Raw genomic sequence first — 19,259 nt, forward strand, 5'->3', positions numbered from 1 at the left:
GTGTGTGTGCGTGTGCGTGTGCGTGTGCGTGTGTGTGTGTGAGAAAACGGAACTCCTCCAAGTCTGCAAGTCCAAAAATGCATTTATGGTGACATACTATACATTTCAATCTGTGTTCATTTTGACCACGAACCATGCGCTGTAACTTTAATTCAGCACGTGCAGCACAGCAGAAATAGACTCGGTGTGGAAACGATCTCTGCACTGCTGTATAGGCTACACACCGCTCCTGGAACGGATCGCCGGAGCGCATCCTCGTGCAGTGTGAACGCTCTAACCTGTTAATACGGGTGAGGAAAAAATATTCACCATATACGCACTGCAAACGGAGTATATGTGAAACGGGCTTGACACTGACACTTTTTCTGTCAGTGGTAGAGTACCGGCTACATGCGAGAAGTAGCGGTACGCAAGAAAAAGTGCAGGTACGCTTAAAGGGATACTCCAGGATTTAGCATTAAGATTTGTATCAGTAGAAAACCAGTAGTATTTTCGAATTACCTTGCTTCCCCCCCTCATTTCCCCCTGATATGAGAGATTTATGTATTTTTAGTCTGGAAAAAATCCTCCGATGACGCAAAAATCGTCATTTTGCGTCATCAGAGGATTTTTGGGCCAGAGGCTTAAAACTACAGCCAGTACTAGTAGCTAGTTCCGCATGTTTTCACTACGCCCATATGGGGCGGGATCTCACTCACAGAAAGTAAGATATTGTCAGCCATCTTTCTGTAGAAGCTAAGCTAACAGGCTCTTGCTCTGTGTATAAAGTTTGTATAGTGGGCTAATCACGATAGCGGAAGGTAACGTTAGTTTAGAAGTTGAAATGACAGAAGGGGATTTCGAAGATCAGTTGCGCGAATCTGATGCTCGCGGCTACCTGTACGAGCTGCAATACAGCGATGAACAGTTGCGGGAGATGGAGGAACAAGATGCGGCCGGAGCAGCTGCTGCAGCAGGGGAGCAAGACCTGACTCGAGCCCGGCCAGACTCCAGCTGGGGCGGACTGGAGCTGTCAGTGCTCTCGCTGTGCGCCTATGGAAACAGATAGAGAGTCCTATTACTGTCGCGAATTTCAACGATCCCATTTTCTTCTGGATGAGATAAATTGGAAACGCCAGCCAAAGCCCGCAGGGACAAACGGACGGCTTAGTGTAAAGTGAGTAACGTTATTTGGTTTGTTTTTCTTTTTTTTACCAAGACGTAATGTACAGAGTTTGGACACCCGGCATTATCACAATGTTCTTCCCTCGTAACGTTAGTCAGCTGAGCTATTGTTGTTATATTTACATCTATGATAGTATACTGTGTTCAAATAGTTCGCAGTGCTAACGTTGTGCTTACTGTTTTGTAGACAATATCGCCTAACAGCCATTCGTCACTTTATGGAATGGTTCCAGCAAGGCGAGCGACTTGGTAAAGACTATCGTCTCGTTTTGCCCACCTGTGTTGTCCAGGACATCAGACGGAAATATCCAGCTCCTGACTGACAATACTGTGAATGAATATAAGGAAACAGCCGAAGCTCTGGAAGAGCTTTGAGTGTAAAAGTGTTAATATTAATTTTACGTTAATATAAAAGTTATAACTCCCATCGGTTGTGGTTCTTTTTATAAACCTTTACTGTTACTAGAGTATGTATTAGCCTAGAGAATGTGTGGAGAAATTTTTCGGATACTGCCGCCTGTAACCGTTAGGCGTGGTTTGGGAGTAGCCTGGCCTCGTAAGGGCAGCAAAGCAAGTGCATTCTGGGAGTTGTTGTCTTTCAGCCACATGAGTAAAAAATACATTTTCTGCCTTTTCTCAGTCTAGAATGCTTCAATTTAAAAAATAATTTCACATTTCTACTATATAAATGATCACTATTAAATACACATTCATCTTCCCACAGCTGGAGTATCCCTTTAAGAGTAAAATGTAGAAGTGCCGGTACTGCGTACCGGTGAGTACCGCCCCACTTCGAGCACTGGCAATGACAAATCAACTAGAAGGCTTTACATCAAGTAGAAGTGACTGTATATGACATTAAAGGATTAGTTCACCCCAAAAATGAAATTTTTGTCATTATTTAATCAACCTCAAGTTATTCCAAACCTGTATGAGTTTCTTTAATCTGTTGAACACAAAAGATGATATTTTAAAGAATGTTGATAACCAAACAGTTGATAGTATTGATTTCCATAGCAGGAACAAAAATGGCTACCGTCAAGAGATATTCTTCAAAATATCTTCTTTCGTGTTCAACAAAATGTAATAACACAATTTTCATTTTTGGTGAAATATCCCTTTAGGTTGTAGGCAGTCGTTGTAGCATCACTAATAAAAAACACAAGCTGAAAGATTCTTGTGTTGTATTTCTTTGTAAATGATGTAGTTTCAGTGTGTTTTTTTGTTCATACCTGATTTCTTCTTTCCACTCTTTGTGTTTGTCATGAGAGACCTCAGCATAAACGAGCTCCGTATCTCCAGCAGGGGCTGATGAGAAAAACTGAGATTAGCCTCATATAGACTCAATCTGTTATTTCAATCATTGACGAATTATTAGCTTCAAAACTAGCCTCTATGACAGATAATCCTCAGATCATGCAACATCACATCAACAGAAAGGAGAGGACAGAATCTTCTCCACTCGTATATTTATTGGACCTTATTAATAAAATTATTTAAGTAAATATTTAAGTAAATTTAGAGTAATTTACATGTAAAAAGTACCGTCCTATAAACTCTCCTCTGGATTCACAAATGCTTCATAAAACTCAGACTTTAGTTAGACATGAATTCGTAAACGGCATGAGCAATTTATTTTCACATTTCACTAATTTGTAATTATATATTAATACAGTATTATATATATACAACTTTTAGATTTTGGAAGACGGCGTAAAATTTTTTTCATACCACCTTTGTGAAAATACGAAAACTTTCATAAATACAAACATTTATGTCAGATAAGCTTTATGAACGATTTACAAAAATAACTGTGTTTTATGAATAAGGCCCAATGACTTTTATCATGATCATACGCGAGTACACTTAAAGGAGCATTGCGGAAGTTCTGAGATTTCTAACCGTTACTGACACCAGTGGCCGTTAGAGAAACTGCAGCTAGTCTCATGCTCGTTCTCGGTGCGCACGCTCGCACACTAGATAAGGCTCTTTTTTTTTTTTTTACTTGCGAGGAGTTTCCGTGGGTGTCTGGATTGTGCTGGAGGCTGGTCGCTTCTTTCCGTCCGCAGAGTCCATTTGAAACACTTCTGCTAGCGTTTGCCGCTGCCGTACGGATGTAAGCCCAAGTAGACGAGAACGCGCATGACGTCACATTTTGTGAATTTTCGCGCCAATTCGGACCTGACTCCTCCACACACAATTGACTCATAGGCTGATAGAGGCAACCGTGGTGGACAGTCAAGGTGTCATTCTTTCTATTACAATATGGTTGGCTCATAAATGTACAAATGAAAACTCTATCTTAAAGATGTTTTAAAGTAAAAACCTACACATAGCCCCTTTAATGGTCAAAAATCATTTTTGAGTCAAATAATCAGGTTTAAAGTCAAGATTTTTCTTTTTATATATATATTTATGAGGCCTTTCTGCCATTTTGAACCAATTTGCCTAATGTTTTTCATGACTCAGCTGACCAGGTTTGTCAAATCTCCACCAAAACTGTCTCAGATCATCTTCACCTCAACTGTAATGTTTCTACTTCTGGCCTTTGGACCAATTGTCTTTCCAAATCTATGCAGCATATATAACACATGTATGCCACAAATCTCCTCAGCATTTTGAGGAATATTAACCAATGCATTTGGCTCTGTAATTACTGCTTGCATGCTGCATTACATTTACATTAACATCAGCTACTACAGTATAATGACTACAGATTCAAAATAAACTGACCTGGAGTCGACTTGAGCTGTTTCCTCTTGTAAAAGTGATATGCAGTGATGAACAGCAGAATCAGCACCACCGCAACACAGCCCAAAATTTGCATATAATGGGTTATAACTTTGGAAGAAAGAAGCACACGGTCATTTCAATCAAACTCCAAACCCGCTTCTAAAAGTTCATTCAAATCAACTGCAACAGCAACAAGAGTTTAAGAACTTTAACATCTAAAAGCAGTATGTGCAGTAATTCAACACTCACACATCAATATTCCAGAGCTCTGAGTGGTAGTGAAATTCATACCAGCTGATGACAAACTCGTACCATGTTCTGATGTCTGTGTGCTACTGGTCAGTGTATAGGTCATAGGAGAGGTCACAGCTGCAATCGTTGTTCCTGTAATAAAACATCACTGCAGAATTCTCGTATTCTCCACCGGCTGTAAAAGTGAAGTCAACAACTCCCATGAAATCAAGCGTCATCAAGCTTCGCCTCTGTTTTAAAAAGCGACCTCTAGTGACGAAAAATTACATAGTGTGCCTTTAATTTTTTATATAGCATATATTGCAAACTTCCAAATGTTAAAATTTTAATAATGTGCACTTTCTGTTAATTAAAAATATATAAATATAAAAAAATCAAATGAGCTTGCATCTTTTGACAGCAAAAGGTTTAGTTTCAAACAGTTTTATTTTCATTAACTTAAATCTATACCAAAAAGTTAATCTTAAAAGTGTCAACACAGACTCAATTTACAATTATTAAAGAATATTTATCAATATTATATTGACAAAGATCTGGTAAAGATAAATGCACGTGTGAAGATATGATCTTCACCGCTGGGAACGGAAGTATATTCCCACATTCCCTTCTGTTATTCCCTCTGGACATATCACACACAGTCTATCACACATGCTTTATAGTAAAATCCTGAGTTATATGTTAGCGGTGTTGCTGGGGTCAAACACAAGCTCATGTATTCTGTGTCATCATTAATATGCTAAATCTGAATACATCATCATGACCACTAAAAGATTTAGTCATTTGTGCTCTCAACTCGCCTGTAGTTAAAACCCTTCCTTTACATTGTGGATACTCATGAATCAGTGTAAATATTGTATAGTTTCTTTGATTTATTTTTTTACGTTGTTTTACAGGACTGTACACTTGTGTCTTCACTGAGTATGGGGTCTCTGCGGAACAAAAGTGTGTTTTTCTAAATTTGTGGGTGTTTTCAAACTGGTGGGTGTTTATAAATCATGCAATGAAAATGATGCCCTTCATCCGACCCGACTCCTAAACTCTAACTGTGACTTCAGCAAATCAGTTTATGCTGTTTAAAACACCCCTGTTTATGACCCCACTCACTGATCTGGTAACTCCTACTACTCTCCTTCAGAGACCTATACCTGAGCTCACTGCTGGTTTATTCAGCTTTCGGTGCACTTGTAAATAAACACCACCATACTCTGAAGAGAAGCTATTTACGGGTTGAGCCTTAATTTTTCTCGGACATTAACACTCGAGTTCTTCTGCATAACAGCACGCATGTGGCTAAACGTGTTAAACATCTTCAAAAAAACTGCAAATACAAGCAGAAGTGTAAAAGCACGGATAGCAAAACACCAGACACCACAAAACCAAGACACGATCAAGAGCATTTCAGTTCATTTTTCCAGCACTTTTCACAATACATGTTTCAAAGCAGCTTTACAGAAAATGCTTGTTTTAATGTTAAAATTTAGGAAATATTATGTTATCTGCCAGAGATGAGTGTGTCACAGTAATATGGCAGTAATATACAGCTATAATATAGTACATGTTAGTTAGATAACTTCATGTTTTCAGTTAAGCTGACACAGTGTATCTGTTAGGCAGCCATTACAACTTGTACTTTTAACGTTTACAATATAAGGATCAAATTAAAATATTATAGGATAATATCTGAAAGTTTGGCACGTCGATCCAAAGTTGCCATCATCTGAAATCTTCGCAATTGTTGGCGTCTCCTGAAAACATTGTAGAAAACAGGAAAGCAAAAGGAGGAGATTTCTCATAGATCTGCTGCTGGTCTCATGAATCTTCTGCTGTGTGTTCATGTTCTTCTCTAAATCTTCTCATTCTCAGTTTTTGATCATCCTGTTTTCTTTCTAAAAGCATCACATTATCATCATCTCTTAATATTTGCATGTTAAATCCACAATGATGATCATAAATGTCTCTCACCTGACGTGTGTCTCATGTAGATGTGAAAACCTCCTAACAGAGCAAACAGAACCATCAGCTGAAAACACCAGACCAGCACAAACGCCACAGACTCTGAACACACTGAAAACAACAATTAGAAAGAAAACCAATCCATCATGTTTCCTGTAGCGTGTTCTTTCAAACTCGTACCATGTTCTGATTTCTGTGTGCTACTGGTCAGTGTAGAGGTCAAACGAGAGGTCACAGCTGCAGTCGTTGTTCCTGTAATAAAACATCACTGCAGAATCACCTGCATTCTCTATCAACCAATCAACTAACACATCAACACAAATTACAGCTCATCATTTTGAAGAAACATCGCTCAATTAAGGGAATCAATTCGTCTGAATCTCAGAAAACCTTCCAAGAACACATCCAGGTCACATTTCACTTCAAAATCAAAAGCAAAACTGTAAATAGTAAGTAATATTTTGCATAGTGTTTCACTGCCTGTTTTTAGGGGCATTGCACCAATTTCATTGTGACATTTACACCCCAAAACTCGCCTCTAATGAGGAAAATCTAAAAAAAAAAGAGAGAAAAATTCTCATTAACATAACATTTAAAAAAATATATTATGAAATTGAAACATTTACAATGGTAGTATTTATCCATTTTTAAATTATGCTAAATAAAACCATCCATTTAGACTTATGTAAAAATATGCAATTGGAGTAATAATTATCAAATTAAAATTATCATTGTGAATAATTGTTAACAATTTTTTTTTTAAATTGTGGTACATTGGAACAAAGAGAATTTAGGGAGTGTATTACTTATTGTCACAATGCAAAAAAAAAGAAAAAGAATGGTTGTGAAAAAAAAGGTTCGCGTACAAAATATATTCTTCATTCAAAATATAATTTCTTTTGATTTTGTGGTGAAATGTGGTTTGACATGTTCTTGACAGGTTTTGTGAGATTCACTTCTCTGCATCACTCTTGTTGCTGTTGTTTAGTAAATACATGGAGATGTATGTATTAAAAGCTCACCAGGACAGTGTTCTACACTAATGTTCTTCTGTTGGTGACTGACGTGGTTCTTCACACTACAGCTGATGTCTCCATGCGTTGTCTCATTCAGCTGAATGATGGTGTTTGCATCCATCAGTGGATCACCATTCAGAGTCCAGCTGTAGATGAGCTGATCCCCGTCAGAAGAGCAGGACACTGACTTCACCCCACTGGAGGAGCGGATGATTGACACTTCCACTGAGCCAATAGGAGCTGGAGGGCGGGACACATGACAGTACAGGCACAACTCAATTTCAAGTCATTCCTAAACATTTATTACTGCGGTAATAGCTGAACATCACTGAATTAAACATGCAGCATAGGTTATTCATGTGACAACAATGTAGCAAATTACAGTTTGAAATGCTTTCACAAACTACTTTGAAACAGTAGGCAATATACAGTAAGAAACTAGTTTTCAATTCTGAAAAAAGTCTTAGTAGAGAAAGGAAAGTTCAGATGCTTTTGACTAAATAATAATATTCTTCTTCTTCTTATTATTATTATTATTAATAATAATAATAATAATAATAATAACCTTCACAGAGATTCCACTGATTCGTTTGCATGAGAGTGAGATCATTGGAGATCATGAGATTGTAATGAGTCTGATGAGAGTTACTGTACCTTCAACATTCACTTGAAGATCTGCAGATGTTTCTGTGCCGTCTGAGTCTTCGAGTTTTAAAGTGTAATTCCCTGAATCTGCTCTGATCACACGGTTTATTATCAGAGTCCCATTAATAAATGTCACTTCAGCTCTGTTATTAAAATGATCACATTCAGTCTTAGATTTTATGTCATTCTTTACTTTACAATTTGGATCATTTGCTTCGTTGTTTATTCTCTTGACTATATTCAGTTTATAATATCTAGCATCCACCAGCTGCAGATTGAGTTTGTGTCCCAGAGCTGCATAACAGGAATCTGACTGATCAAACCTGCAGTTAAACTCCATACCTGAAGAACAACACACACACACAGACACACACACACACAGACACACACACACACACACACACACACACACACACACACACACACACACACACACACACACACACACACACACACACACACACACACACACACACACACACACACACACACACACACACACACACACACACACACACACAGAGATAGATTGAGATCAACATACATACAGAGTATGGCAAGCTGTTTTAACTTTTATTCATTTCCAGGATATGAATTCTTGATATCAACAATTTAATTCTTGATATCTGTAATTGTATTTTCACTAGTGAAATGTCAAAATAGGCTGCCATTCAAAATTAATTGTTGATATCAAGAATTGATTTCTTACTAGTAGAAATATAATTTTTGATATAAATAATTACATTGTTACTAGAAAAAATGGGAATTCCTGATATCAATAATTCAATTGTCACTAGTTGAAATGTCTATTCTTGATACAATTTAATTGCTACTAGTAAAAATTTTAATTTTTGATCTCTGAAAATGTATTTCTGATATCAATATAATTTCAGATATCTAAAATGGCTCTCTTACTAGTAACAATTACATTCATGATATCAGAAATTAACATTGTCACTAGTGAAAATGGAATTATTGATATCAAATTTATATAAAAAAATGAACATTGTTACTAGTAGCAATTCAATTGTTGATATCAAGAATAGACATTTCAACTAGTGACAATTTAATTCTTGATATCAAAAATAAAGACTTTTACTAGTAAGAATTGTATTTCTGATATGTGAAATTGGAATTTCAACTAGTAAGAAATCAATTCTTGATATCAACAATTGATTTTGAAGGGCAGCCTATGGTGACTTTTCACTAGTGAAAATACAATTACAGATATCAAGAATTATACTTTTTACTAGTTGAAATTCAGTTGCTGATATCAAGAATTACAATTTTAACTAGTGAAAATTAAATTGTGGATATCAAGAATTGGCATTGTTACTAGTAGAAATCTAATTTCTGATTTCAATAAATATTATTTTAACTAGTGAAAATTGAATTGTTGATATCAAGAATTCATATCCTGGAAATGAATAAAAGTTAGTACGGCTTGCCATAATAGAGTGCTATTGCTGATGTAAATATTTCTCTCATCATAAACTAAAATCAGACACAAATTACACACACATTCACAGAATTAAAGAAGATGAAATGAATCAGACTAATATAAATATAACCATATTACTGGAGATTTAACTTGGTTTAGTATGTAAAAAAAAGTTCAATCCAGTGAAATTTCTTTTTAAATAATCTTCATGACATCAGATTTATTGGAGAGACATGATAATTTACTATAAATAAATGATTGCATTTACAAAATATGAAACGTTTTTTTAAAATTACACTAAGAAAAAAACACACTTTAACATTTTGTTAATCCTCCACAAATACACACTATAAATAAGTTCAGTAACACTAAGACTAGATCACTGCAGACTGTTTTTATGTAATTATTGTACATGTACAATTCTTGATGTAATATTACAGTGTTTTTATTTGAGAGATTGACGATCTTGCACAGCATCATAAAGTTGACTCACATGCAGCAGTTTGCAGCAGCATCAGTCCAAAGATGAGCATGATTTCTCTAAAGTCCAGTTTCCAGAAGAGCCCAGCGGCAGCAGAAGAGTGTGGATGAAGCTTCAGATGCTGACATGAGTGTCTGGACTTCAGTCGTCTGTGTTCTGGCTCTCATGAAGCTCCTCACAGAGAGACTCACTCTGGACTGACACATGAGGAAATATCTGAGAAAAGAGGAAGTTTCCTCATATGGGGGAAGGCAGATGATGGTGCACTGAAATAGACCTGCGTCTAACAAAAGACACTGAAACTAGAAATGTGTAAAAAGAAGTGCAATTTTCAGGTAGACTTCCTAAAAAAAGTGTAAAAATGCTAATCATACATTTAAAACAGCGAGTGGGAAGGTGGTGTATAAGAAAAGAAAAAAATATATGCTTATTATTATCATGATTGTTCTTTTATGATTAATCCTGAACATATTATTATTCTTGTATTAATCCATTTATGAATGATATTTTTGTCTATTATATACTTTGATATCATATACTCATAGTACATATACTTATACATATACTTATAATCATATATTCTATTCAAACAGACCTTTGGCTAGCTGTGTCACTGCTAAAAGTTGAGACATGTCCCTGAAAAGCCTGGTATCCGGTCTAATAGCAAAGGTGTCATTTATAGAATTAAAATAGAGAGAGTATAATTAGCATAAAGTTCAGACATGGTGGAAAGGCTTATTTGGCTCGTTTTGCTTCTATAGTGTTAAAACTGCAATGTTTAGCTATGTAGAATGTGATACCAAGAAACCAGAGCTGATTCTTATCAAATATATTTTTGACATGATTAACATATTCTTTCCTGATCTGAACATATTAATATTGGCAAGCTCATACATTATTCTGCTCCTGCATCACTGAGAGCTCTTCTTCTCTTCCTTTACTCGTATTTGTGTCGATGTAGCGTCTTTGACAGCACTCTGTGACCCGTTGAGAAACACTGGCCTAAATAACCCCTGGGGAATAACCCACAGCGACAAATATTATACACCGTAGTAGATCATATGGCATCTTGATATAGGCCCACACTTTTCTGTCAGCGGTCTTGTTACGACAGATCCGCTCTGATACTGTGATCATTGTTAACCAGTACGATTCCTCAAACTAGCAGATTCATCAGTTCAGAAGAAGCACAACTGACTTAAACTACTCCACATATGACATGCAATTTTATGTTTCATACACAGATGGTGGATGATATCCTATAGCTCTTTAGTGCAATTTTAAACAAATAAACTTTATAAAAATAAACACTGTAATAAAAGTCTATTTATGTTTAGCAAATAAGTGTCAAAGACAGACACTTTCCTAGTTATTAGCGACATCTGCAGGAGGAAACTAGAGTTACAGCTGGACTCATTTACTAAAATAAATTGTATTATATTTGATATCTTGCACACCATGTAAGATTTTTGGATGAAAATATCATAAAATAACGAGAACGATATTATATATTTTGTTGATTTGTGAAGGCTACTTACATTATCCCAAATGTTTCTAAGAATGTATAAATCCAGAGAAATAAGCAGTTTCCCCACATACTCATGACCGGAAGAAGCAGAAGCGTCTGTGGTATAATAAAAGCTCCTCTGCTCTCGAACCGTGTGTCGCGCTCATCTCTCATTAGCAATTACTCCAGCGCCCTCGTTCTGATACAACGGCTTTCGTAACGTTAATAAATCGTTAATACATAACCAGTCATCCATGAATATGATTCTGAGTCCCGTCATATTCTCCACCGGCTGTAAAAGTGAAGTCAACAACTCCCATGATCCCGCGAAATCAAGCGTCATCAAGCTACGCCTCTGTTTTAAAAAGCGACCTCTAGTGGCTAAAAATTACATAGTGTGCCTTTAATTTTTTACATAGCTTATAATGCAAACTTCTAAATTTTTAAATTTTAATAATGTGCACTTTCTGTTAATTAAAATGAAAATTATAAAAAATATAGAAATATATAAAAATGAAATTATTATGTCTGCATCAATATGCTATTATAATATATATTATTATTTTTTTTTTTTGGTTTTATTATTGTGTTTCAGAATATCCACGAGGGAAACCGGAGACATGTTAGCACTGTTTTTAGACTGGTTTATTCGGCACACTGCAACAACAACAAACCCCAACACAGGGGTGCCCTCTAGTGGCCATCAGGTATTGTAACATCAACTCAAATACATTACATCTCTCCCTCCTTAATTCAGTTACCCCATGTTTTTCCTTTTAACTAACATAACCTCATCCTTGAGAAATAACAGTTAGGAGCCAGCAATAGGTAGGCCACCCTCAAGAAATATTAATTGACGTGTTAACTTAAGTCAAGTCAAGTCAAGACAAGTCTTTATTTTGCCAGAACGACCCACATCGTCTGGAATTCATTTTGGTGAATTGGCTCACACAAGACAATGCAACATAACATATACAATAAAAACATGAAATCCAAACAGAGTACAAATACTTAGATTACTGCTAATAAATAGTAATAAAATTAATCAGACAAAGTGCTAGTGCGTTTGGTGACCCTAAGAAGAAGGAGGCTATAGCTGTGTCTGTATAAGTAAAGTAGATAGAGATTGTTGTTGTGAGTTGAGAGCCCTCACAGCCTGCGGGTAAGTACTATTAGAAAAACGGGTGGTTCTGGATCTTATGCTTCCTAACCTTCTGCCTGATGGAAGAGGGAATGAAAAGAGAATTAGCAGGGTGTAATGAATCCTTGAGTATTTTCAGACCAGTTTTGTGTAGACGGATGTTATAAATGCACACTGCTGGTGGACATTGATTTTGACAAAAGGTCATTAACCTTAACCACTTGAGATCTATCAGTTAAAAAGTCTAGAATCCACTTACATATGGACCCCTTAACCCCCAACCCCAGAAGTTTGTCACACAATCTCATTGGTATAATAATATTAAAAGCAGAACTAAAATCAATAAACAGACCCCGTGCATATGTAGCTGGCCCCTCCAAATGTTGAAGAATATTATGAGTACAAAGAGAAACTGCTTCTTCAACAGACCTGTTCTCCCTATATGCAAATTGATGAGGATCAAGTGACGTAGCTTAACTACTCACTCACAAGTAAGTAACACTTTAAACACATTCAACAGTGTATAGAACATTTACACATTTTACAGATCAAGTCTGTTAGGTGGTTTACGGGTTCTAACAGGAAATCTTCTCACATTTGGGGAAGAAGCAGTAGCTGGCTCAACAAGCCTGGCTACCTGCTGATCTAAAGTATGTGGTTCAGTGTCATTAGATGTTAAAGGCAGTTATGGCCCCATAATATCCAGTGTTTGTGACGTGCTGTTCTCTGATGACAGTGGTTCTGTGTTTTTTGTAATTTCTGGATGACAGTCTAACATTTGATCTGAATGTCTTTTCCAGCTTTGTGAACTGTCCACCTGCACTGTGTACGACACTGGTCCTGACGGAGAAGAAACAGTACCGGTTTTCCACTTCTCCTCTCCCCGTCGATAATCTCTGACCAGCACCGAATCACCCACCTTGAAGTCTCTGTGTTTGGCATGGAGGGCACGGTAAGAACACTGAACTTTTTGTACTTGCTCCACGGTCAGTTTCACACTTGGTTTCAGTAGATCTAGTCGTGTCCTCAATCTGCGTTGCAAGAATAACATAGCAGGTGTTTCTTTAGTCGTGCTATTTGGTGTATTCCTGTACTGTAACAAGAAAGAGTCCAATCTCTGCTGTAATGGTACTGGTTCTTTGGATGCTTTCAATGAATGTTTAAAGGTCTGAACGAAACGCTCAGCCAGCCCGTTGGTGGCTGGGTGGAATGGTGCAGAGCGGATGCGTTTAACACCATTTGTTTTCAGAAAACATCCAAACTCCTCTCAAGTAAATTGTGGGCCATTGTCGCTGACCAGTGTTTCAGATATACCGTAGCGACTGAATAGACCACGCAGCACTTGAATTGTCTTGGAGGAAGTTGTCGAATCCATCACATGAACTTCTGGCCATTTTGCGTGCGAGTCAACAACTACCAGAAACATTCGTCCTTCAAATGGATCAGCAAAGTCGATGTGAATTCGCTGCCAAGGAGCCTCTGGCCATGCCCAGGGATGTAGAGGTGAGAGACATGGAGATTTTTGATTTTGTTGACAGGACGTGCATGTCTTTGATTTTTCTTCAATTTGTGAGTCAATATTTGGCCACCAGATGTAGCTACGTGCTAGAGCCTTCATTTTCACCACACCTGGGTGTCCTGTGTGTAAATCCTCCAACACTCGTTGTCTCAGGTTTGGTGGAACGATAACTCGCTGTCCCCACATCAGGCAGTCCTGCATCAGAGAGAGTTCCTCCTTCCTTGTGAGGTATGGTTTTAATACATTTTCCGAATCTTTTGTAGATGGAAATGATCCTGTGGATACCATCTCCTTCACACGACAGAGGATCGGATCCACTCTGGTTCCTTTACTGATGTCGCTGCTACACACTGGAAGTGCATCCATTTTTTTTATGAGGTAAGCGTCCACTGCATCTTTTCTATCTCTGTGTTGTAACGGCAGTGGCAATCGCGATAATGCATCCGCATTCCCATGGTCAGTAGCACTTCTGTATTGAATTGTGTAGTAATGTGCAGCCAGCAGAAGAGCCCACCTCTGAAGCCGTGCAGCCGCCATGGATGGAGTTGCTTTGTTAGGATGGAGTATGGTGGTAAGTGGACGATGGTCTGTTAATAATGTGAAGTGACGTCCATACAGATAAGTATGAAACTTCCTTACTCCAAAAATGATTCCTAGCGCTTCGCGTTCAAGTTGCGCATAATTTTGCTCAGATTTACTCAGAGTTCTGGACGCAAAGGCTATGGGTCTTTCCTGCCCATCTGGCATCGTGTGGGAAAGTACGGCTCCCACCCCGTATGGTGAAGCTTCACAGGCCAAACGCACTGGGAGTCTTGGATCATAATGTGTGAGTACACTGGGAGTTAACAGTTGTGTTATAGCATCTTGAAACGCTTTCTCACAATCTGGCGACCACTTCCATTTTACCTCCTTGTGTAGCATTGCGTTCAGGGGGTGAAGAACAGTGGCCATATTTGGCACAAATCTTGAATAGTAATTAATCAGTCCCAAAAAAAAATCGAAGTTGGTTAACATTAACAGGAGCTGGTGCTTCGGCGATGGCACGCAGTTTGTCTGGGGACTTGAAATATCGATGGAGCTGAAGTGATGCCGAAGGGTAATCTGTTGTATACAAACATCCCCTTGTGGGTTGTGATGGTAAGATATTTACGTGAATCTTCATGCACAGGAATCTGTAGGTAGGCATGTGAAAGGTGTAGTTTGCTAAATCTCTGTCCCCCAGCCAGTGAAGCGAACAAATCTTCAATTCGGGGTGATGGATAATGTTCTGCACACAGAACTGGATTCACTGTTATTTTGAAATCACCACAGATTCTAACATTGCCACTCGAGCTTGGAAAAATCTTGGTTGGCTTCCTGGTTTCAGACTTAAGGTAGCTGTATACTCATTGAATGTCCCTAGGTCTTCTCTGAATACTTTTGCATAACTTTTTAAAAGACTGTCAAAGACTGTCCCTTCAATAAGTTGATGCACTGCTCGTACCGTTTTGATCTCATGCCAATCTAGGCGAATTCTGCGAAGCCATTCTCATCCCAAAAGAGAAGCTGCGTTTCCTGTAACAACATACAAAGGTAAGCGTACACTTTGTCTGTTTAGCTTGACACGCACTTTGATGACGCCTTTTGGTGAAATGACTTCGCCTTTATACGTCTTGAGGACAACGTTCGTCTGGCGTAATCGAACATGGCTCAGTTTATCTCTATACAGTTCACTCGAAATAATAGAGACCGCCGCCCCAGTATCCACTTCCATATCAATTAGCAATCCCTCAATTTTTGGTTGTACTTTCATTACAGATGACACTAAATCAGTTTCACTTTTCCTTTTATTCACCTGTGGAGAATTGTGCAGTGTTGCTGTCACTTTGTGTAATGTCAGTTCCGTATCCGTGTCCGAATTTGTCTCTTCCTCACTCTTTTCCATATTAGCATCCACTCGGTGAATTGGTCTTTTCTTAGTCTGTCCCTTTCATTTTCCACTTTTTCCTTTTCCTGTATCTAAATGCTTTCTCCTCTGTCTTGTTACCTTTACACATGCGTGAAATGTGGCCTTTCTTCCCACACTTATGACACACTTGATCTTTGTAAAAGCACTCATTTTGGATATGATTGGACTTTCCACATCTATAACATTTCTCCTTGGGGCGAATCAGATGACAGGGACATGGCATTTACCTTCAATGAGTTGCTCAAGTGCTGTGATTCTCTAGATACAGCCTCCATTGACATCGCTATATCCACAGCCTTTTAATACGTGAGCTCCGATTCAGTCAATAGCTTCCTTTGTATTGACTCGCTACTCATGCCACACACGAATCGATCTCACAGTGCGTCATTTAGATTTTCGCCAAACTCACAGTGCTCAGTTTCTTTTACACCGCCACGTATTGTGCGACACTTTCCCCCTCTGCTTGATTTCGTTTGTGAAATTTGAACCTCTCTACAATCACAATGGGCCTGGGGGTAAAATGTGCTTGGAGGGTTATCACAATCTCATCATATTCCATAGTCCCGGGCTTAACTGGTGCAATGAGACTACGTAAAAGTCCAGAAGTCGATGCCCCCATTACACTGAGAAACACTGGCACTCTTTTCCCTTCACTAATGCCATTCGCCTCTACAAAGTGTTCAAAACGTTCAAAATACGTAGGCCATTGGTCTCTTGCCTCGTCGAATGCCTCGACCTGTCCGATAATCGTAGCCATCCTTTTCGCTCGACCGATGACTCGATATTGACAGTGGGTCCTTTATTCTCGTCGCCAATTTATATTATGTCTGCATCAATATGCTATTATAATATATATATTATTCTGTTGTGTTTCAGAATATCCACGAGGGAAACCGGAGACATGTCTGCACTGTTTTTAGACTGGTTTATTCGGCACACTGCAACAACAACAAATTTAGTTTCAAACAGTTTTATTTTCATTAACTTAAATCTATAGCAAAAAGTTCATCTTAAAAGTGTCAACACAGACTCAATTTACAATTCTTAAAGAATATTTATAAATATTATAATGACAAAGATCTGGTAAAGATTGTTTCCCACAGAATGAAATTGTAACTGTGGGGGGGTGGGAGAGGAGGGGGAGTGAGAGAGAGGGCGGAGCGCGAAGGTGAGCGTGGCAAAAATGACGTCATTGCGCAAGACCCCATTTCGCCTGGCGGTGTGCACGGCACTTTTTGACATCGCGCGCGGCGCCGCATCCGAAGATACACGACTTCGAGCCGAATCTGGCCGAGCACCTTATCACACCGGTAGACTACCCAGTTTGTTGGTCTAGTAGTTGCTTAAATTTACTAAATGAGCCAACAATAGCAGACATATGCCCATTTAATTATGGTTGAAGTGTACTAAAATAAACATTCACCTGTGTACTTTGCTTCCTCTCACCACTGATTCATGGTGGTTTAGAGGGCAATTACTCCGTCACCTCATGTCGTGTCAAAGAATAGTACAACGGCGAGCGCGTCAATTATAAACGCCTCGTCCTTTTGGGGAGGTGAGCGCGCAGGCAGCGGAGGCTCGCGCTGCAGAGCCAGGCGAAAGTATAAACTAGGCTTGAGGGAGAGAGAGAGAGGGACGAGCGAGATCAGTGCTGCGCGAATGCGCTACGGCGCTCTGCAATCAAATACGGTTTTAAATAGGCTTAGTAACAAAAAAACAAAAACAAAATTCGGAAATCAATTTGTGGCGGGCCGCCACAAATAAATTAACGTATGGGACCCTGAGATAAATGCACGTGTGAAGAAATGATCTTCACCGCTGGGAACGGCACATTCCCACATTCCCTTCTGTTATTCCCTCTGGACATATCACACACAGTCTATCACACATGCTTTATTGTAAAATGGTGAGTTATATGTTAGCCGTGTCGCTGGGGGCTGTGACGTCAAACACAAGCTCATGTATTCTGTGTCATCATTAATATGCTAAATCTGAATAAATCGTCATGCTGACCACTAAAAGATTTTGTGATTTGTGCTCTCAACTCGCCTGTAATAAAAACCCTTCCTGTACATTGTGGATACTCATGAATCAGTGTAAATATTTTATAGTTATATATCTTTGATTAATTTTTTGACGTTGTTTCAGAGCGGCACCAGCCGAGCGCTGATGAGGGGGCGTCTGAAATACCGAGAGGGGGCGTTCACATTAACGTAGCTACGTCACCACTTTTTGCCAGGGTCGATCTTCTCCCCACCACTTTTTAAAACATCTTCGCGGCACGGATGTACCAATACAAATTAATAAAACATCTCCAGTTAACTAGCAGAGGATTCATTTTGTTCGTTTGTCAAATTAGAGTCGTTAGCGCTGAAATGTGTTGCTTTTTAAATCAAGTGATCAAAGCCCAGCAAGCAATAGCCGTCATTTCACCGTCTCGGTTAAATATAGACCCGATATAGTCCGGCTATGTGTAACCCACTTCTAGACAAAATAACATTGAATCTGGTTAAATGTATATTTTTCCAAAATAACTTGCAAAATGTATGATATTCCATCATGTAAGCAAAGTCAACTGTGATTACAAGGTGTTTGGTTTCATTTATTTGACATGTTCTATGACTGGGCAAAAAACTGGGTTATCCATCCCCAGAGATCGTCTGAAAACACGAAATCCCCCCTCGGCCCACCGTCTATAAATCATGCAATGAAAATGATGCCCTTCCCCGACCCGACTTCTAAACCCTAACTGTGACTTCAGCAAATCAGTTTATCCTGTTTAAAACACCCCTGTTTATGACCCCGCTCACTGATCTGGTAACTCCTACTACTCTCCTTCAGAGACCTATACCTGAGATCACTGCCGGTTTATTCAGCTTTCGGTGCACTTGTAAATAAACACCACCATACTCTGAAGAGAAGCTATTTACGGGTTGAGCCTTAATTTTTCTCGGATCTTAACACTCAAGGTCTTCTGCATAACAGCATGCATGTGGTTAAACGTGTTAAACATAAAAAAAAAAAAAAAAAACTGCAAATAAAAGCAGAAGTGTAAAAGCATGGATAGCAAAACACCAGACACGGCAAAACCAGGACACGATCAAGAGCAACAGTTTTAAATTCAAGTTCATTTTTTTCAGAAAATGCTAGTTCTCTTACGAGAGTATCTCTCGTACTGCGTAATATCTTACGCTATGGGGAAACCTCTTTTCCACGAGATATTGAAGCCAAAAATTATCCTTTAATTTTGATTAATGTAAAACGCTGTGCGGCAGCGTGCAGACATAGGCAAGACGGCTCGCGCGCCTATTGGCTGCCCTGCGGCAACAGCAGCAAGCCTATCGAGAGAGGCCCTGCGTGACGTGACATCCAATGGGGGTGCTTCGCGCCCATTTCGTCGCGTCCCGCCAGAATAGGCGTGGCCTTGGCCTATAAATACGCTCGACAGGCTGATACAAA

The 19,259-nt window shown here is 38.7% G+C and overlaps 1 protein-coding gene and 1 long non-coding RNA gene across 5 annotated transcripts in view; one reads left to right on the forward strand and one right to left on the reverse strand.

Moving 5' to 3' along the window:
* LOC143756716 (uncharacterized) overlaps window positions 1-9,884 on the reverse strand; it is a 71,689-nt gene extending 61,805 nt beyond the window's left edge. The window contains exons 1-6 of one of the 4 annotated variants that reach the window (XM_077247362.1): window positions 9,698-9,874; window positions 7,773-8,105; window positions 7,125-7,358; window positions 6,283-6,354; window positions 6,112-6,213; window positions 5,911-6,035 (exon numbers count right to left, since the gene is read on the reverse strand). In XM_077247362.1, the coding sequence (XP_077103477.1) occupies window positions 5,959-6,035; window positions 6,112-6,213; window positions 6,283-6,354; window positions 7,125-7,358; window positions 7,773-8,105; window positions 9,698-9,737 (858 nt within the window). In that variant the 5' untranslated portion in view covers window positions 9,738-9,874 and the 3' untranslated portion in view covers window positions 5,911-5,958. Of the gene's footprint in view, window positions 1-2,396; window positions 2,473-3,897; window positions 4,006-5,536; window positions 6,036-6,111; window positions 6,214-6,282; window positions 6,355-7,124; window positions 7,359-7,772; window positions 8,106-9,697 lie in introns of those variants that run through there. The other 3 variants (XM_077247359.1, XM_077247360.1, XM_077247363.1) reach the window with 3 other exon arrangements.
* Window positions 9,885-11,785: 1,901 nt separating this feature from the next.
* On the forward strand, window positions 11,786-16,746 carry LOC143757074 (uncharacterized). The gene is made up of 5 exons (XR_013210385.1): window positions 11,786-11,899; window positions 13,134-13,285; window positions 13,634-13,836; window positions 14,116-14,230; window positions 16,677-16,746. It is a non-coding gene; the product is annotated as an uncharacterized LOC143757074 (long non-coding RNA).
* Window positions 16,747-19,259: the final 2,513 nt, after the last annotated feature.

Source organism: Siphateles boraxobius, unplaced genomic scaffold (genome assembly GCF_051911475.1).
Source record: "Siphateles boraxobius isolate OS27281-9 unplaced genomic scaffold, OSU_SipBor_1 3, whole genome shotgun sequence".
Classification (NCBI taxonomy): Eukaryota; Metazoa; Chordata; class Actinopteri; order Cypriniformes; family Leuciscidae; genus Siphateles; species Siphateles boraxobius.